This window comes from Festucalex cinctus, chromosome 12, assembly GCF_051991245.1.
Source record: "Festucalex cinctus isolate MCC-2025b chromosome 12, RoL_Fcin_1.0, whole genome shotgun sequence".
NCBI classification, from domain to species: domain Eukaryota; kingdom Metazoa; phylum Chordata; class Actinopteri; order Syngnathiformes; family Syngnathidae; genus Festucalex; species Festucalex cinctus.
Window position 1 is genome coordinate 19,543,627 of NC_135422.1, and position 19,803 is coordinate 19,563,429.

Consider the following 19,803-nt stretch of genomic DNA (forward strand, 5'->3'; position numbering starts at 1 on the left):
TGTCTTCCTGAACGAATGAGAATATTATTCACAAGCGAGCTGTTTAAACTGCATTTCCTCGACTCCAAGTCACGCGAGACTTCGCCCGGGAAGCGGTGTTGCGTGGGTGGAAAAAAAAAAAAAAAAGTCACGCGAGACTTGTCGCCGTAGTGGACAACTACAGTAAGGTAGCACTTTTGCTTTCGGACACAACGTGCTCCGGTAAGTTTCATGTCCAAAGTATGGAAGATATGTTAATTTTAAACGAACAATAGAATGCTGGTAAAAGTGTCGCCATGTTCAAAGACTGTCAACTGCGAGTACGACAGATGTACAGGAACCGCGGTGTTTAACCCCACGGAGAGAGACAGGACTTCTTCCAATTAAAAGGCCCACAACTCGACCAGAGAGGGGTAATAAACTTCAACACTTACTGTGTTGTGGCGAATGAGGGCTTTCAGGAGTCAGGACATGATGAAAACATTAGCGTCCCCAAAAGCTGCTCATCCATTGACTTTCATATCATATGGATTTCCGTGCGCCTATATCACAAGCGCACGAATAATCCAGTGTCATATGTAGATCTGTGCTTACGAGAGAAGTGTGTGCCATTCAAGTCCCTCGCTGGAAACATGTTAATCGATGCTAGCCGATCCGAACGCGTTTGTACATTACAACAATAACTCTAGAGTTAAGAGAATTAAATGAAAATGCTACCATGCTGTACTGTCTCAAAGCTTAAAAAAGAAAGACCACGGCCAGAGGTGGATTCGCATGCTGATACTGTACGGATGTAAAAAAAAAACATGGGCCGATCATGCTGAAGTGAGTAGTATTTTCTTTTACAGCGAAAATAGTACTGTGTGGCGTGCGTTTGCCTCAATAACTATAAAATAAGTGTGGGAGAAGCTCTAAAATGCATATTTGCTGCTTGGGGAGAAAGTTGCAGGTTCTGCTCAGCAACACGGCGCATCTGCTCAAAGGAACAATCGTCTTTTCCATGTGCGCTGCAGAACTGAGAGCTTGAAGAGATGTTTTATTCCAGCTGCTATCCATTTTTATAATTAGTAGTGATGTAAACTGTCGGGTCCTTACATATTGAATACTTTCGAGATGTCTTTTTGTTGTTGTCTATTTAGTTTCCCGGTGCTACTGATAGACAACTAAATTTCCCCTTAGGGGGATTAATACATAAATAAACAAATAAAGTATCTATCTATCTATCTATCTACTCAGTAAGAATGTGTATATAAATTTTCTCTCAAAAGGTTTTTTTTCTGAGTGCTACTCAAAAATTGGCCTGTATAATAATTTAAGTTAATTAGTTTACATGTAGTAAGGTGGCACTTTGAAAAATATATTAATTAGTAGTCACAATTTATGAGTGGAGTATTTTATTCGGCAGATTTATAAAACAGCAATTTAAAAGACTGATAGTTACTAATTTGGTCTGCAACATGTTAGAACATTACAGATCGCTGTATTTACAAAATAAAAGCAGATTTTCGCAAATGTACAAGATACAACACATTTTGATCACTTTAAATTAAACAAGATATTCAAACCATTAATGGAGTAACAAAATAATTGTAAATTAATTTGACAATTAACTAATCATTGAGTAATTAATCGGTGCACCGCTCCCCCAAATCGAACCGAATTGAATAGTAATCCTACTGAATCGAACATCGAATCGTAATCCAACTGAATCGAACTGAACCGAATCGTTTCATTTTAAAATCGAACCGTCCTTGTATCGGATTGCACCCCATGTATCGAGATGCGTATCGAACCGTCTTGATTGGAGAGATTTACTCCCAATAAGGACAAGACAGTATAAAATCATTGAAATGAAATTAAATTTTGGGACATGTAACATCGAATCTGAATCGTACTAAATGAGCATGTCGATTATGAGAATCGATTTTTTTTTCATCACACATCCCGAGTGTGTGTAAAAAGAGAATTTACAGTAAAGCTGTTTACAAAAGGAAGGGGTCCGAAGATTGACCCCTGAGGAACTCCGCAGGAAAAAGGGGGTGGGGGTGGGCAGACGCTGACTTATGGGAGGGGTCAAGGATATCTGTGTGTGTGTGTGTGTGTGTGTGTGTGTGTGTGTGTATGTGTGTGTGTGTGTGTGTGTGTGCGCGCATACGCGGCTGAGGATGTTGTTGGGGAAGCGGCGAGCGTCGACGTTCCACACGCGAATGGTGTTATCCGACGAGCACGACAGGAAGCATCCCGGCGGAAGCGCCATCTTGCCGCCGTCTCCTCCGTCTTCAGGAAATACCTGCTTGCCAGATGGGATGGATTTCATCATCCGCCATCCCCACCCCCTGCCCCCAATGGAACTATGGAGGACCAAAACTGCCAAAATTCTAAATAAATAAATGACTGAATAAATAAATGACAAAGTAAAAAAAAAAAATAAATGGCATAAAAATATTTAATTTGAAAATTATATATATGGAGTATAAGTCGCATTTTTGGGGGAAATTTATTTGGTAAAATCCAACACCAAAAACATACATGTCATCTTGAAAGGCAATTTAAAATAAAAATAAAAGCGAGAACAACAGGCTGAATAAGTGTACGGTATACTAACGTTACATGACTGACATGCCTGGTAATGTCAGTAACGACGTAACATATTAAGAGTTTGTCGCGAGCAGTGACGGGAGTCGGAGGAGGAGTGTTGAAGCACGGAGCCAAAGGCTGCCGTTTTATTGACATCAGCTTCTGAGGTCTTAACAGCAACTCCCCACTCAGCTCGAAGATAACAGGCTAACTCCCCTTTTCAACATAACAAACCTTCCCACCCGGAACTCTCCCTTCGTCCCAACGTTCCGTGAGTGAATTATGTTCCCATCACTTCAAGTTTTTCATCTAACTCTAGCATAAAGAACATGCTAAAGAGTTTACCAAACTATCAGTTTCACTCCAAATCACTAAATCCAATGAAATCTTCATCTTCGTGTCACTTTTAAACAACTCCCTCAACTCGGGAGGTAGACGATGCGACGCTTCCTCTTCTACCGGCAATGTCGAAATTATCAACACAGGCCTAGAGCGCCCTCTTAAAAAGCAAAGCAAAGCTGGGCATCGGTATCAGGGGCCAAAAAACGGTATCGGAACAACACTAATATATATATTATATACATTTGGTTGTTTTTTTATGCAATTTATATTTATTTTTTTGGATTCAATTTTGAAATTATTTTTTTAATATCAGTTATTATTTTCACTTTTAGTCATTTATTTATTTATTTATAATCAATAAATAAACACCTCCTCATTTGAATAACAATTCAACTGGCAGTATTGAACAAACGTGCCAAAGTTAAAAAATAACAAATAAGTTACAAAATAAATAAATTACAAAACAAATAATAATAATAAATAAATGACTAAAAGTGAAAATAAAAACATATGAAAAAAAATCTAATGTATTCATTTATCTATATATATTTTTTTCATTGTTTTTTTTCTATTTATATTTATTTATTTTTATTTAATTTTCAAATTATATATATATATTTTTTTTTTTATATCTCTTTTTATTTTCACTTTTAGTCATTTATATATTTATTTATTTAATTTGAACCATTTATTAAATTATATTGAACCCACCTCCAGGCCCCACACACAGGAGGCGTGATAGAGCGCAGAGTAGAGCTTGCCGACGCGCCGCGGGTCGCGCAGGTCGCCCACATCCCAAACGTACACGCTGTGGTCGCTGTACACGCACGACAGCCAGCCGCCGCTCGGGTCGTAGGTTAGCGCCACCGCGTCCGGGTAGCGGGCGTCGGGACGGACGCAGAAAAGACGACTGAGAGACAAAAAAATGCACGACGGGGCCGCCGACGTCTCCTAACCTGGCATCCGTCATGGCGGCCACGTCGGCGCCCAGGAAGTGCGGGCGCGGCAGCGTGCAGAGGAAGTGCAGCGTGTGCGGGCTGAAGGCGCGGACGGCGCCGTCCGAGCAGCCACAGAAGATCAGCTCGTCCGTCACGCACAAACACGTGGCCTGGGACGCCTGCAAAAAAAAAAAAAAGAAACGCACCATGTGACGTCATGTGACATCATGTGATATGGCAAACAACAGGGAGGAAATTCAGCCAATCAGGGGAGGAGGTGTGCTGGAGTGACCAATGACAGGGGTGAACGATGACTCCCCCCCCAACAAGACATGATGAGTGCAAACGTGAAGGAAACAAAACAAACAACAAATGGAAACGAAATTAAAACTAATTTAAAAAATAAATAAATAAATAAAAAAAAAATATATATATATATATATATATATATATATATATATATATAAACAAATGGAAATGAAATGAAAACTAATTTAAAAAAAATAATAAAAATATATGAATAAACAAATGGGAATGAAAACTAATTAAAAAATATATGAATGAACAAATGGAAATGAAATGAAAACTAATTTAAAAAGAAAAAGTAAAATTATATGAATAAACAAATGGAAATGAAAAGAAAATTAATTAAAAAAAAGTAAAATTATATGAATAAACAAATGGAAATGAAATAAAAAATAGTTTTAAAAAATAAAAGTAATATTATATGACTAAACAAATGGAAATGAAATGAAAACTAATTTAAAAAAAATAAAAGTAAAATTATATGAATTAATAAAAATGTGGTGGGTGAAAACGAGAATACGTTATGAGTGGAATAAATGAAAATTAACATAAAAACATGGTTAATAAAAACGTGAAAAAAATGGAAGGTAACAAAAAACGAGAAATGAGGAAGAATGACAACATGAAAATTTTTACAGAGATAAAAAAAAAGAATAAAGTAATTTGAATAACTAAAAATGTAATGGCTAAAAATGAGAATACATTTTGAGCGGAATAAATGAAAATTTACATGAATTTACGGTTAATAAAAATGTGAAGAAAAAAATGAAGTGACCAAAAAAAACCAAAAAAAACACGAGAAATGAGGAAGAATTACAATGTGAAAATTTGAATAAGTAAAAATGTGACGTGAAATCATGAATGAAAACATGAAGAAAAAAACTAACAAAAACTATATGAATAAATAAAAAATGTGATAGGTGAAAACGAGAATACATTATGGGCAGAATAAATGAAAATTAACATGAAAATATGTTCAATAAAAATGTGAAAAAAATTAAAAGTGACAAAAAAGGAGAAATGAGGAAGAATGACAACATGAAAATTTGAATGAGTAAAAATGTGACGTGAAATCATGAATGAAAACATGACAAGTGAAAACATGAAGAAAAAACTAATTAAAAAAAATATATGAATAAAAAAATGTGATAGGTGAAAACAAGAATACATTATGAGCGGAAACATGAATAAATGAAAATCAACATTAAAATTTAATAAAAAAGTGGAAAAAAAATAGAAAGTAACAAAAAACAAGAGAAATGAGGAAGAATGACAACATGAAAATTTGAATGAGTAAAAATGTGAGAAAACATGACAAGTGAAAGAAAACATGAAAAAATGAAAATATAACAAATGAAAACATGAATGAAAGCAGACAAGAATGAAAACGTGAAACAATACAAATATGACAAATGAAAACTGAATTAAAACATGATGAGTGAAAACATGAACAATGAAAATAAACGCATAACTAATAAAAAAAAATGAGTGAATAAAAATGTGACGAATAATATAAAAATGTGATGCATGAAAACATGAATAAATGAAACTGACAAATAAAAAGATGGTTAATGAAGAGACGGATGAAAACCTGATGAGTAAAAACATGAAATGAGAAATCATCATAAAAAATAGAAACATATAAATTTGAATGAATAAAAACGTGAAAACAGGAATAAAAAATCTGAAAAATGAAAAAGCAACAAGTGAAAATGAATGAAAACATGACGAGTGCAAAATGTGATGCGCGAACACATAATTAATTAAAACCAAACAAACACAAAATGAATGCAAATGAAAACTTGAATGACAACATAAACCTGATCGTCTGACTTACTGGGGCGGAGTCGACCCGCTGCCCAGGAAGTGCGAGAGGAAGCAAGAGAGCCTTGCAGTTAGCATGTTAGCACGCTAGCACTTACGCTCAACCCGTGCGGCAAAACAAACAGAGGTGGACTCACGCGTAGCTCCACCCACTTGTGGAGCATTCGACGCTGGTCCAGCTGCACCAGGAGGCCCGACGTGCTGATGCAGAAGGTGGAGGACGCCTGCTGTCCTTGGCCGCACGCCACGTCGCAGAAGAAGTTGTTCTTCAGTTCTCCCAGCAGGCCCGAACGGCCCAGCAGCGGCACTGCGGCGCTCACCTGCATGGGCGGGGACAGGGACCACGTTGTCGTACTCGTTCCCACCACTGGTGGTTCGCGTGACTTCAAGTCTCACCTTGGAGGTCCTGCTGTGGTCCAGGTACCAGAACTTGATGTGGCGATTTCCCGCCGTCACAAAGTAGGACGAGTCGTGGGAGAAGGACACGGCCGTCACCTTGCTCGACACCTTGTTGGCCGCCACCACCGCGCCTTTCTACACACACAGGGAGTCCAGGCCGGACTAGTACTTTCTCTCCGGACTAGAACCTTCTCTTTGTACGAGAGCCCTAACTTAGGAATAGAACCATCTCTTGGGACAAGAACCCTCTTTCAGAATTAAGTCCATAGGGACTAGAACCTTTACATAGGGACTACTACCTGTCCTTGGGACTTGTTGCAGTTCCAAGTTAAGGTGCCGGTCGTCAGTACTTGTCCCAAGGGAAGGCACACCAACTTCTCTCAGAAGGAAAACCTCATCCCGGGAATCGAGCCTTCATTTGGGACTAGTTCCTTCACTTGAGACGAAAACCATTTAAAAGGGACTTGAACCTAATTTTCAGTGCTGAACTGTGAGTATGCGCGGATCTACTTTATTAATTTCTTTTGGGACAGGAAATGTATCTAGGGACTTGTACCTTCTCCCTAGACCTGAACCTACTCTCGCAAATAGAATTTTCTCTTGGGACTAGCACCTTAAACTATAATCCTTCTCAAACTTCACATGGGACTAGAACCTTCTCTTGGGACTAGGACCCTCTCTTCAGGACCAGCTCCTTTTCTCAGAACAAGTACCTTATCTTTAGACCAGAACCTTTGCTGGTGATTAGAACCCTCTCTCAGAATATGTACCTTGTCTTTAGACTAGAACCTTTCTGGTAACTAGAACCCTCTCTCAGGACCAACCCCTTTTTTCAGGACAAGTACCTTATCTTTAAACCAGAACCTTTCTTGGTGATTAGAACCTTCAGAACCAGCCCCCTTTCTCACAACATGTACCTTGTCTTGAGACTAGAACCTTTCCTGGTGACTAGAACCCCCACTCAGGAACAGCTCTTCTCAGGGCTAGTAACTGGTCTTTAGAACACTACCTTCCTGGTCACTAGCACCCTATCTCAGGATCAGAACATTTTCTCTGGACAATAACCTTATCTTTAGACTAGATCCTTTCCTAGTGACCTAGAACCCTCCTCAGAACAAGTACCTGGTCTTTAGACAAGAAACTTTCCCAGTGACTAGAACTTCTCTTAGGACCAGACGACTCTCAGGAAAATAACCTTCCCGGGTGATTAGGGCCTTCTCTCATGACTAGTACACTCTCTCGGAACAAAAACCTCTCTAGGGACGAGATACTTCTCTTAAGAATAGAATCTTCTCTCAGGACCAGCCTCTTTTCTTAGAACAAGCTCCTTGCCTTTAGACGAGAACATTTCCTGGTGGCTAGAACATTCTCTTGGTACTAGTCTTTTCTCTCACGACCAGACGACTTTCTCAGCAAAAGAACATTCCCGGGTGACTAAAACCTTCTCGGACCAAAAAACACTCTGGGCACTAAACCTTCTCTTGGGAATAGCAACCCTCTCTTTTGATTAGAACCCTCTCAGGTCAAGGACCTCAACTTGAGACTTAGAACCTTCACTGGTGACTAGAACCTTTTCGTGTGACTAGTACCCAACTGGAGTAAAATAGGGACTACAACCCCTCCTCAGGACAATGACCTTGTTTTGAGATTTAGAATCCATCTCTGGCGACTAGAACCTTCTCTTGGGATTAGTGCTAATTTACAACAAAAAAGGAGTAAACATTTGTACTGATGGGATTACGGTGAGCGCCATACTTTCCAGTTCCACACGTGCACCATCATGTCGTGCTGGTAGCCGACGCTGACGATGTACTTCATGTTGGGGGAGAAGGCCACGCAGGCCACGCCATATTTGTGCTCCTGGAGGGACGCAACCTGAACACCGCTCGACACCTCCCACACGCGCACGGCCGGCATGTGGCCACTCTGGGGAACCACACAGCCCCGCCAAGTCAAAACAGCCCCAAGTCACATGACCGCGTGCCAAATGATCGGCATCACGCCCGACTCACCTCGCCGGTGACCACATGCTTGCCGTCAGGGGAGAAGGCCAACGTGGTGATGGTCTTCCTGCAAATGCGCACAGGCTGCGTGTTACCATAGCAACAGCGCCAAAACACGGCCGACTGACGGCTTTACCTTGACGCGTTGAAGATGTGACGTTGTTTGTTCTTGCGAGGATGCAGCAGGACCACAACACATCTGCACACAAAAGCACACGTGGTTATGGCGATGAAATATAGAACTGATACAGAAACGAGAATGCTAATCATGTGCTTAACTTAAGACAAAAAAAATCCTTGGATGTTTGCATCCTTGAATTTTGATAAAAGAAAGTCTTTAGCTTAGCATTAGCTTAGCAGTAGCTTATAATTAACTTAGCATTAATTCTAAGCTACCTTAGCAGTAGCATGCTAACTTGGCATTAGCATGCTTAGCTAGCATTAAGATTAGCATGCTAAGTTAGCATTAGCATGCTAACTTTGCATTAGCATGAAAGTTGCGATTGAATTTTATGAAAATAACTAGTTTTTCACACATTGGGAAGAATTTCTGCCTTTGCATAGTGATATCTCATCTGTGGGTATGTGTTCCCACAACTTTTGTGTGTGGATATTCGTTATTTGAAGGAAAAACACTCATGCAGTCGTTGCTAACTTCCTGTTCGCATGTGCTAACTTCTTGTTAGCGCTAGGCTAGCGATGTTTTAAAAACGAAGTATATTTTGTAGTTAAATATACAGTGGATGTAATTCTTACCGTTGTGTGTTTAGTTTTACAGTTAACTCCAACTGCGGTGTCATTAAACAGCTTAATAAAGGATGCTAACATGTGGTACACACTTGCTAGTTGCTAATGCTACGCAAGCAAAATGGTGCATTCGGGGTACTTTCACAGTGTTGGAAACTTCGTTTTTCTTCGATAACGTTCTAAGGGGAAAGTAATCGGCCATTTGGCCCAATTGGCTGATTGTTTTGGCCGATGTTTGAAGGCCAATAATCGTCCGATTAATTATAATCGGCGGCCGATTAATCGGTTAGGCCCTACAGATAATCATCTCAGGTAGTCAAGTTGTGAGCATTTTAACAACAAGCCGTCATCTTCACCATGCTAACTGTCGTTGCCCCATCGTGTTTTCCTTCCTGGCCTGGGGCTGCACTGACCCACTTAGCATCCGATAAGCCCCTCCTCCGCCCGCAGCGGGGGAGGATAAAGCGGACATGACTGAAACATTCTCGGCATTCCCAGCAATTTTCGGTGAGCCCTTAAAAAGGCCTATAATTTGACATGTGATTTGATGTGATTGACAGTTTTCACCTTGTGGTGAACTTTGACCTCACCTATATTCTTAGACACAAGGTCAGTTGCCCCCAAAAATGAATCCACCAAGTGGCTAACTGCTGTCCTTAAGTCCACTAATTGAATAAAATTGGCATGAAAAAAACATTTTATTTTCTGTGTTTTTTGACATTGCTGTGACCTTGACCTTTGACCTAGGCCTTGAAGTTTTGATCTAGAAAACTATGAGCCCCCACAAAAAACGGTTCAAATGGTTTGGTTCAAATGTGTAGGTGTGGTGGACAAATAAACACAATTGCAGCATCACTAGCGTTAGCCAAACGCAGCCCTGCCAACAGGAAGCGACAAGGGTATCACTTCCTGTTTGAACCCCATGCCGCCAATTTGATGAGTAGCTCACCCGGCGGGATACGCCAGGAGTCCGCTGCGCGGGTCACATGACAGTGCTCGGTTGCCGGGTGCCGTAATGCCGAGAACCTTCTCCAAAGTCACCTGCGGGGGTGCAAAGGAAATAGAGTAGTTGCACATTAGCATCTGTTAGCAAGTCGCACGACCGCTTCCCTCAGCGCGTTATAAGACTTGAAGAACTGCCAAGACTTGCCAGACGAGTTAGCGGCAGCGCTAATGTAGCGCAAATCTCTGCAGGCGCTTTGACACACATGCCACCATGCAAATGGTTCTCGACATTTGCAAAGCAGTTAATATCTGTTAGCATATTACACATAATGTGTACATGTATCATTTGTTTTGAAAGTCACACAAAACAAGATGGCTGCTGTCAACGTCCAAATGACCACAAGTCGACAAATGATAAATAAGGCAAATGACTGGTCATGTGACCACGTGTAACTTGACCAAGTCAAATTGCTTGTTAGCTTCAAATTACCAGACACATAAGTCAAACGACATATCACGTGACCATGTGTGACCGCCCATTGTGGCAAATGACAAGTCACATGACCGCAAGTCACATGACCATGTGACAAAAATGGCCATGTGGTGGCAAGTTAGCCAATCATTACGTTTTCCGCCAGCGCCGTGATGACCACAACGGAAGGAAAACCAGTCACGGAGTGAATTCGTGGCACCACATAACCCCATAAAATACATTACATATTTGAAATGCACCCAAAACAAGATGCTATACAGGCGCTAAATGCTAATAAATGGACAGGAAACGTTGAAAAACAACAAAAAACCGCTTTATCGCCACGCACCTTGTCGCCCAGCTGATGACGCGCGGCTCGGCCCCGCCCCCGCAGTTTGATTGACGGGGACCTGAGCAGGTTCTTGATGCGGCGGCTGATGGCACCTCCGCCTCCGCCGTCGCCGCTCATAGCTTCGCTGCTAGGCGGCTAGCTAGCTCCCTTCGGCATGGTGTGTGTGAGCTCGACCTCGCTCGGCCGAGCCGAGCCGAACCGAAGCCTCTTCCGCCAAGTGTCCTACCTCGTAGGTCTGGACCGGTCCCGGGTCCCCGGCTGCGGTTCCGCATCGCAGCGTGGCGCCGCGGAGAAGAGAAGCGATTTCCGGTCACAAGCATACACACACACGCACACACACAGACGCAATGGCTTGTCGTCAAGCGCTCACGCGGGACGAGTTTCCGGTCTATACTTTCAAAGTAAAACGACACGAACGGAAGTAATCAGAAAAATGTTACCTTGCTATCTCATTTCGATACTTAAAAAATAAATTCGGGAAACTTCAAGAAATGAACATAACCTGTTTCATCAATATGGTTCTGTCTTCATTCCATTGTTGGAGAGCATCAGTTCATTGTGCGATACTACAAATTTTGGTATCGATCCGATACCAAGTAAATACAGCGCCAGTATCGCCGATACCGATATATTTTAAAAGTTATGGTATATGTTTTTCTTTTTTTTAATTATTATTTAAGGTAGCTGTATCATCGAATTGCTTAATCACAAATTTCAACCTTTTAAGTGTTTTTCCTTTTCAAACAAAAGGCCAAAATTAGGACAAAGTTTGTTGATAAATAGAGCTGCAGCAGTGTATAAAAGAGCTGAACTGAAACTGAAATACTAGAGCGATATGGCTTGGTATAGAAAATATCGATATTTGGACTGATCTGCCCGCCATGCCTGACCAGTCAGTTTGTCTCAATGTGCCTTGACATTGAAGGCTCACGGTAACGATTATCTCACAATATGACGATACCGCGATTATAGCTATAATGGTCACGTAATAAATCCACGATAATCTACAATAAAACTAATCATAAAATTAGATAAATAAATAATAAAATAATCAATAAAAAATAAATAGCAATAAAACTAAAGAAAATAAAAATAATTCATAATAAAAAATAAAGATAAATACATATATAATATTTACAAACAAAACAAACAAAGCTGATGAGTCTTCTTTGCCTGAAAACTTGTCCATTTACCTTCCACTATTATGAGGCGCTCCCCCTAGTGGCCCGTCAAGTAATTAATTGCTCAATAAGTCAAACAATGGAGCAGTTATTGTGGCTGAATATTAACTACAAATACCGCGAGATACTTGCGTAGACACATCGATAATCTATCGTGAGACAAAATATCACGATTCATCACAATATCGATATATCGCCACACTCCTCCTGGCGACCAATCTATTTTGTCAGTGTGCCCTGCAATTGGCTGGCGACCAAGGAGCTGACGTTGACTGGCGACCAGTCCATCGTTTTCCTTTGCACTCCAAAGTCAGCTGTGACCTCTGACCCTGATGAAGATAAACACTCTAGAAAATGGCTGAATAAAATGAAATGAGCTAATGCGTTCATGTAGCTAGCGTAGAGGTCAAAGGGTAAAACATGTTGTCAGACTTTATTTAAATTAGTGTTGCAGAACCTCTTTATGCAATTACAATGTAGAAAAATAAAAAAATCCAGGGACAAACAAAAAATTTTTTTCCACTAAACGTCCAATCCGATCCTTGCGGGAGTCCTCTCACGTGGGCGGCGCCCCCCGCAGGCCCAGCGGGACCAACCTGGGCATGGGCCTCCACGACACGCCCTCCCGCCCCTGGACGGGCGCCGGCGCCTCGGCGGGGGGCGGGCGCTCCGCCTGACCTCCTCCCGACCCCGCCTTCATATGCAACAGCGGGGGCGGGGCCAAGGCGTGGCCGTTGACACTGATAGGCTCCTCCCTGGGGGCGGGCCGCCACTCCGAGGATGTGGGAATGGAGGACGAGGGGGGCGGGGACTCAGGTGGCGGCGGCATCGTGGGAGGAGCCAGCGGGAACGAGTTGAGGTTGTCAACTGGAAACGACAGATATTGATTATTTTCACCATTGATTACAATTTTTATTTTTTCAATCAACTATCAGATAAACCCCCCCCCCCAAAAAAAACCTTTTAATTTAAATCATTCCAAAACAGGACATTTCAAATGGAAAGTGAAGAAAATGCACAAAAATGTTCATTAATTTGATAAGCACTAGTTGTCGATGAAGTGATTAATTGTTACACTCCCACCCACAATTAGATCACGATTCCTTTTTTTTTTTTTTGCAATTCATTGCATTATAACATACAACCTGTTTGCGGATGTTTTTTATTGAGACACACAAGGCCTGGGAAAAATAATAAATAAATAAATAAATAAACTTGACTTGAACCCATTTCATACTTATTTTTGATTAGGTTAAAAAGAAAAAGAAAAAGAAAAAAACTATCAATCGACTGATATGAAATACATACGTCACAATATTGCATACATATTTCCTATTCATGTTTCATAGTTGTGACCTTTGTTTTTTGTTTTGTTTTTTTTTAATACTGCTTTGGGCTGTGTAAGAAAATCAAAAGGAAAAAAATGTTGCTTACACTTTTCCAAAATAAAATCAGATTTGAAAAGCTTACTTGTGGCTAGCTCTGGCATGGAGGGCAGCTGCAAGTGTTGATCGGTCAGACCGGGCAGGCTGAGGGTGACTGTTGGCACTCCTGTGCGACGACAACACACAATATGGTCAGAATCATCGACACGTCAAGTGGCCATTTTGGAACTCACTACCGATTAGTACACTACCGTAAAAATTGAGACATGTGACGCACTCCGGAGGAGGCCAAAAAGATGACGATATGTCGCAGTATTTATTTATGGAACTTATATGCACAAAAACTACTTTTAATCGTTAAGTACAACAAATGTTAGATACTTTTAATAATAATAATGTACTTGACAACATGACTGACTTCTCCCAAAGTAATTTTTCTCTTAACATACCAAACAGGTACGTGATGCAAATATTTTGCAATAAGTTCAACAAAAGCAGAGTCGCTGTTGCCAAGTTGACGATTTGGTTGCTATAGTGAGCAACACTAGCTAATATTCTTTAAAGAATTAAAAAGAATGTAGCTTGAAAAAAACAAAAGTGGTGGGGAAAGGGGCAGAAACATATTAGTGCTGTCAAACGATTAAAATTTTTAATCTGATTAATCACACTTTTTAATTTTGATTAATCACGATTAATCAGCTAAATTACTTGCGTAATATAAAATACAAAACACCGTCATATTTTGACATTAACGCATTTTATTATCTGAATGTCATTTGCAAACATTGATTAAATGCAAGTAAGTAATTGCATGCATGCTTGTATTGCTCAAAACGTAAAAGCATTATATCAATTGGGTGCAATTCAGCAATTATTAATTAATTAAACGCAAATTACTTTTGTTTTATCTAAAGTCCCGACGGGGGGGTACAAATTTGATTGACGAATAATTAATCAACGTGTTTCTTATATAAATTATATTAATTGTCGTAAAATTATTGTATATATATATATATATATATATATATATATATATATATATATATATATATATATATATATATATATATATATATTTATATGTATGTTAGTGTTGTTCCGATACCGACACTGGTATCGGCAGAGGTGCCGATACTGCATAAAAACAGTGGTATCGGTATCGGTGACTACTCACTTGCCGATACCATTAATTCCAACACTAATATAGGATTTTGGATGCAGCATCTTGTGTCTTGCTCGTGCATAACATTCACTGATATATGACATGTTCATTGCATGCCGATCTAAGATATCCTATTGGCCCTTGAATGCTCTGAACCAATGGCAGGACAGCTTTTTCATGTTGAGGGAAAAAAAAAACGTAAGTATCGGTATGGTATCGGTGTCAGCCAATACTGCAAAGCTGGGTATCGGTATCGGGAGCCAAAAAACGGTATCGGAACAACACTAATATATATATATATATATATATTAAATGAATAATATATATTAAAATTAATTACATTTAAAAAATCAATTAATTTAAAAATATATTAAATGTCGACAATAAATAGTCGCCGTATAATTCACGCACCCATTGCTGCTGACGAAGACGGCGGTGGCACGGAGGTGACGTAATCCGTCTTCAGCGGGGTCAGCGTGACGAAGGGTTGCCCCGGCAACGCGGCTCCAACCACCGACAGGAGCTCCGTGGGCAGGATGGCCTGCAAGCTGTCGGGTTCGCCTGCAATCCAATAGAAACACATTTACAGTAACATCACAAAAACAGCTTTTAATAACCCACAAGACAAAACTCGATTTCACAATTTAGCAAATTTTCAATGGTTCGATTTTCAAAGTGACGATTAACCAAATTAATTTGATTCATTGCCCAACCCTGCTGGACATATTGTCGTGTTGGATTGTGTGATTCCCGATTTGTCTTTTTTGAAACCAGCCACGTGTCCTCAAAATGCTGCTGGTAGTCGTGAAATTGATGGGGGCGTGGCCAATTGAGTGCTGGTAGTCAGCACATGCGAGCCAAGTGTGAGTGTGGGTAGTGGTCGACAGCAGTTTCTTGCCTTATCTACTTACCACTTACGCCAGGCGAAAGGTTGAGGGTCCTGCCCCGACACAGGATGTTGGGCACCGTCTTGGCTGGATTCCTCACCGCCGGCGTCCAGTGAGAGGTGGTGGGCGTGGCTACCTGTGGCCGATTGACCGCTGCAGCTTGAAGCAAAGGAGGGGGCGGGGGCGCTGTTGCTTGCTCCTTTGGAAATGTCTGAGTGGAGGAAACGAAAACGATGTCGCTGCCCGAAGAGAGGGCCGACTGCTGAAGGGCCGCTTGGTGTGAGGCAGTGGGCGTGGCTAAGTTCGTCTGACTGACAGCCGCGGTTATAGGAAAGGGAAGGGGCGGGGCGACCAGGGTGGGCGGAGCTTGCTCCTTTGGGAACTTCTGAGTGGCTGAAACAAAAACGATGTCATCGCCGCAATTTGGCTGACTAACAGCGGCGGCGTCAGGCAGAGGAAGGGGCGGGGCAGCCAGGGTGGGCGGAGCTTGTTCCTTTGGAAACTTCTGAGTGGAGGAAACAAAAACGATGTCATCGCCGCCTGAAGAGGGCGCCGACTGCCGAGGGTCCGCTTGGTGGGAGGCGGTGGGCGTGGCTACGTTCGGCTGACTGACAGCTGCGGCTTTGGGAAAGGGAAGGGGCGGGGAGGCTGGGGTGGGCGGAGCTTGTTCCTTTGGGAACTTCTGAGTGGAGGAAACAAAAACGATGTCGTCGCCGCTGCCGCCTGAAGACGTTGCCGACCGCCGAAGGGCCGCTTGGCTCCCGGAGGTGGCGGTCGCCGTGGAGACGGAGGCGGATCCGGTCAGCGCGTAGGAGGGCGGGGACGAGGGGCAGGGCTCGGGTGAAGGTGAAGGTGAGGGAGAGAGCCAAAGGATGCAGGCGTCGTCGCTGTTTGGGGTCAAGCACATGAGTTGAAGTCATCCATTTTATCCATTAAAGAGATACTTCACTTATTTAACCCATTTTAGCAATAGAAAGTTAATATTTTGTCTATAATAAATTTGATACTTTCATTATTTTTCACGTACAATTAGTACCTTAAAAACATTTTGCAACTTGCTGTCGACTGAAGATGACATCACAAGGGCTCAGGTAACCAATCACAGCTCACCTGTTTTCTAGGTTTGGTCACGTGACATTCACAAGCAGAGCTGTGATTGGTTACCTGAGCCCTTGTGATGTCATCTTCAGTCGACAGCAAGTTGCAACATGTGTTTTTAAAAGGTACTAATTGTACGTGAAAAATAATGAAAATATCAAATTTATTATAGGCAAAATATTGTTTGACTGCCAAAAATGGCTAAATAAGTACACTATCCCTTTAATGCACATTGTATTTATTAGATTGATCCCCCAAGAATCAGGTCAACTTTAATGAAACTTCAAGTTTATATATTTAAAAAAAAAAAAAAAAAAAAAAAAAAAAACGGCGCAGTCACGATGACTAAATTAAAAAAGTATTAATTATATTTAGCAGCTTCCCTTGAATATTTTTAGATTTGATTAGTTTATTACAATTTTATTTTTGCATTAAAGTGTATTACATACGTATGGGCGAGTACCGATACCAGGTATTAGTTACCAACCACTGAATAATAATTATAATAAAAAATATTTTTTTTTAAATCTAAATCCTGCACAGCAATAGTTTGCACTTCACTGTGGCAGTTTGACATATCGGTAAAGTATTATCCGGGTCAGAAACAAAGTTTTTGTCCATACTGTTTTGTCTGGTATCCATACTAAACATCACCCGGTTGCTTATTTTCGCAACCTCAACAAAGACAAATGAATAAATAAATAAATAAATACAAATCCCTGCGTTTGTTGAATATGAATTACGCGGCAAAACCCCTCAAAATGAAAACCAAATGTCCCTTTGCCCGACATTTCTTCTTACCCGTTTCTTTCCGTGGCAGAACTCGTCTTCTTGGCGACATCTTGCGGGCCACTGTCTGAACTTCCCGTCGCTAAGCTGTCACCTGTGATTGGCAAAGCGCGGATGTAGACACAGCTAAGAAATTCATCATCCCTCATATGGAACCCGCTTTTGGCTCCACGCCAATGACAAACACATGCAAAGTGTGCAAGGAGCGCGAGTTACGGCAACGCAACCAACGTGTTCAACGCTGCCATTCCTTGCATGTACGCAGATTGCAGAGAAATAGTGGCGCAAAAAAAAAAAAAAAAGTTTTTTTTTTTTTTTTTGCAACAACAAGCGACCTGTAGTCATATTCAAGTCTTATTGTGGCGTTTGTGAAATGATCAAGCTAACCGCACAAGAAAACAATACGCTAACGTGCCCTAATTAAAAAAAAATAAAAAATAAAAAATGTTGCATTCATGACCCGTTCAGAAAATGGCAAACTACTGAACCAGCCACCCATCTACAATGGTTGCTACAAAATTCTGATCTTTACAGCTTTTTTTTTTTTTTGCCAAATTGTGTGTAAGACATTCACTACTTTGATTTAGACTACTTGAAAACAGAAATGTGACTTTTGTTATTGTTGTACTCAAGTGATTTGTGGCTTTATGATAACCGTGAGAAAAAATATTGCGGTATCACGGTATTTAAAATTACAGTTCTAAAATGTCCCTTTTTAAAAAAAATATTTGGGTAAATAAAAACAGCTTTTTAAAAAAAAAGAAAAGTCTATTTCTAAAACAGTATTTCATTAAAAAAATATTTGAGTAAATCAAAACTTTTTTTTTCTTTTTTTTTAGTATTTGGGTAAATAAAAAAGACTAACAGTCTATTTCATTAAAAAAAAAAAAGGGGTAAATTAAAACAGCTTTTTTTAAAAGGCTATTTCATTGATAAAAAAATATTTGGGTAAATAAAAACAGCTTTTTTTTAACAGTCTATTTCATTTTTTTTTTATAAATATTTGGGTAAATAAAAAGTTTTTTTTAACAGTCTATTTCCTTTTTTTAAATATTTAGGTAAATAAAAAGAGCTATTTTTTAACAGTCTATTTCATTTTTAAAGAAAATAGAGAATCTTTGGTACATTAAGAAACGTGTACCATGCTAACTTTAAATAAATGTTGACATTCTTTTGTTTGATTTGTTCTTAGTAAGTCACAGTGTCCCATCATGGTGAGCTATTTTTAGAACAGACCCCCAGGTGACTCATATTGTCCTTGGGGACACGCTAGCACCTACACAGGTGGACTTATTTATTTTAATTTTGTTATTTTTTATTTTAATAAGCGTCTCGTCTTATCCCCACCTCGTTCCCTTCTTCTTTCTCCCTTTTCACACTGCACTCGCTAAGTGTGACAAGTACTGCCACTCCACATTCCAGTACAAAACGGTCGACTGACTATAAAAAGCAAGCTGAGATTTGAAACGCAACCGGTGTCGTCACCGAGCAAGTGGTAAAGAAGACAAAAGCGGGTGACAAGAAGTCCAAACTCACCCGTGGAGGGATCGACTGCGGCCATCAATTGCTCCTTCCGCCTGATCAGCACCACCTTCTCCAGAAGCAGACGCATCTGGGTGGCCCTGAGCTTCCCAATCAGCCGAACAGCCTGAAACCAAAACACACACACAAAAAAATATAATAATTCTTGCAAAAGTACAAGACTGGTTCACGTCATTTAGTACAAGTAAAAATAAATAAATAAATAAATAAATAAAATAAAAAATAAAAAGTACAGACTCTGAAATGTACTCAATGTAAAATCCTGCAATTAAGACCCATTTAATAAAAATAAATAAATAAAAGTGGTATTAAAAATGTTTTTTTTTCCGCATTGTTTTGATGTTTACCAGTACCTAGGCCTTAACAAAAATAAAGTAAAATAAAATAAATAGCATCACTGATTTACGGCACATTTCATAACTCAATAAGCATCATAATTTAAGAGCAAAGTAAAAAAAAAATATATATATACATATATATATATATATATATATATACATATATATACATATACATATATATATATATATACATACATATAATATACATATACATATAATATATATATACATACATATAATATACATACATATAATATACATATAATATATATATATATATATACATATAATATATATATATATATATATATATATATATATATATATATATATATATATATACACACACACACACACTACGTCAGTAAAATGGCTAGAAGTCATTTTATTTTATTTTTTTGGGAACTTTATTATCAGAAAAACAATAATGAACAAACCTTGACACAGGGCATATCTTATTCAATCAATCATTCCACAGTAGAATTCACATTTTTAAGTAATCTTTCACTAACGTCCATCTTTGTAGAAATAAGT

At 39.8% G+C, this 19,803-nt stretch overlaps 2 protein-coding genes across 9 annotated transcripts in view; both read right to left on the reverse strand.

Moving 5' to 3' along the window:
• Positions 1–11,246, reverse strand: part of mapkbp1 (mitogen-activated protein kinase binding protein 1) — a 37,514-nt gene extending 26,268 nt beyond the window's left edge. For 2 of the 5 annotated variants that reach the window (XM_077538374.1, XM_077538378.1), the window contains exons 1-11: positions 10,882–11,246; positions 10,065–10,156; positions 8,505–8,567; positions 8,378–8,435; positions 8,121–8,291; positions 6,363–6,500; positions 6,104–6,286; positions 5,980–5,997; positions 3,855–4,015; positions 3,610–3,808; positions 2,135–2,272 (exon numbers count right to left, since the gene is read on the reverse strand). In XM_077538374.1, coding sequence (XP_077394500.1) covers positions 2,135–2,272; positions 3,610–3,808; positions 3,855–4,015; positions 5,980–5,997; positions 6,104–6,286; positions 6,363–6,500; positions 8,121–8,291; positions 8,378–8,435; positions 8,505–8,567; positions 10,065–10,156; positions 10,882–11,001 — 1,341 coding nt within the window. In that variant the 5' untranslated portion in view covers positions 11,002–11,246. The remainder of the gene's footprint in view (positions 1–2,134; positions 2,273–3,609; positions 3,809–3,854; positions 4,016–5,979; positions 5,998–6,103; positions 6,287–6,362; positions 6,501–8,120; positions 8,292–8,377; positions 8,436–8,504; positions 8,568–10,064; positions 10,157–10,881) is intronic. The other 3 variants (XM_077538375.1, XM_077538377.1, XM_077538376.1) reach the window with 3 other exon arrangements.
• Positions 11,247–12,479: 1,233 nt separating this feature from the next.
• mgaa (MAX dimerization protein MGA a) overlaps positions 12,480–19,803 on the reverse strand; it is a 46,081-nt gene continuing 38,757 nt past the window's right edge. For all 4 annotated transcript variants that reach the window (XM_077539003.1, XM_077539004.1, XM_077539005.1 and 1 more), the window contains exons 19-24: positions 18,923–19,034; positions 17,399–17,480; positions 15,524–16,386; positions 15,024–15,173; positions 13,536–13,616; positions 12,480–12,932 (exon numbers count right to left, since the gene is read on the reverse strand). In XM_077539003.1, the coding sequence (XP_077395129.1) occupies positions 12,622–12,932; positions 13,536–13,616; positions 15,024–15,173; positions 15,524–16,386; positions 17,399–17,480; positions 18,923–19,034 (1,599 nt within the window). In that variant the 3' untranslated portion in view covers positions 12,480–12,621. The remainder of the gene's footprint in view (positions 12,933–13,535; positions 13,617–15,023; positions 15,174–15,523; positions 16,387–17,398; positions 17,481–18,922; positions 19,035–19,803) is intronic.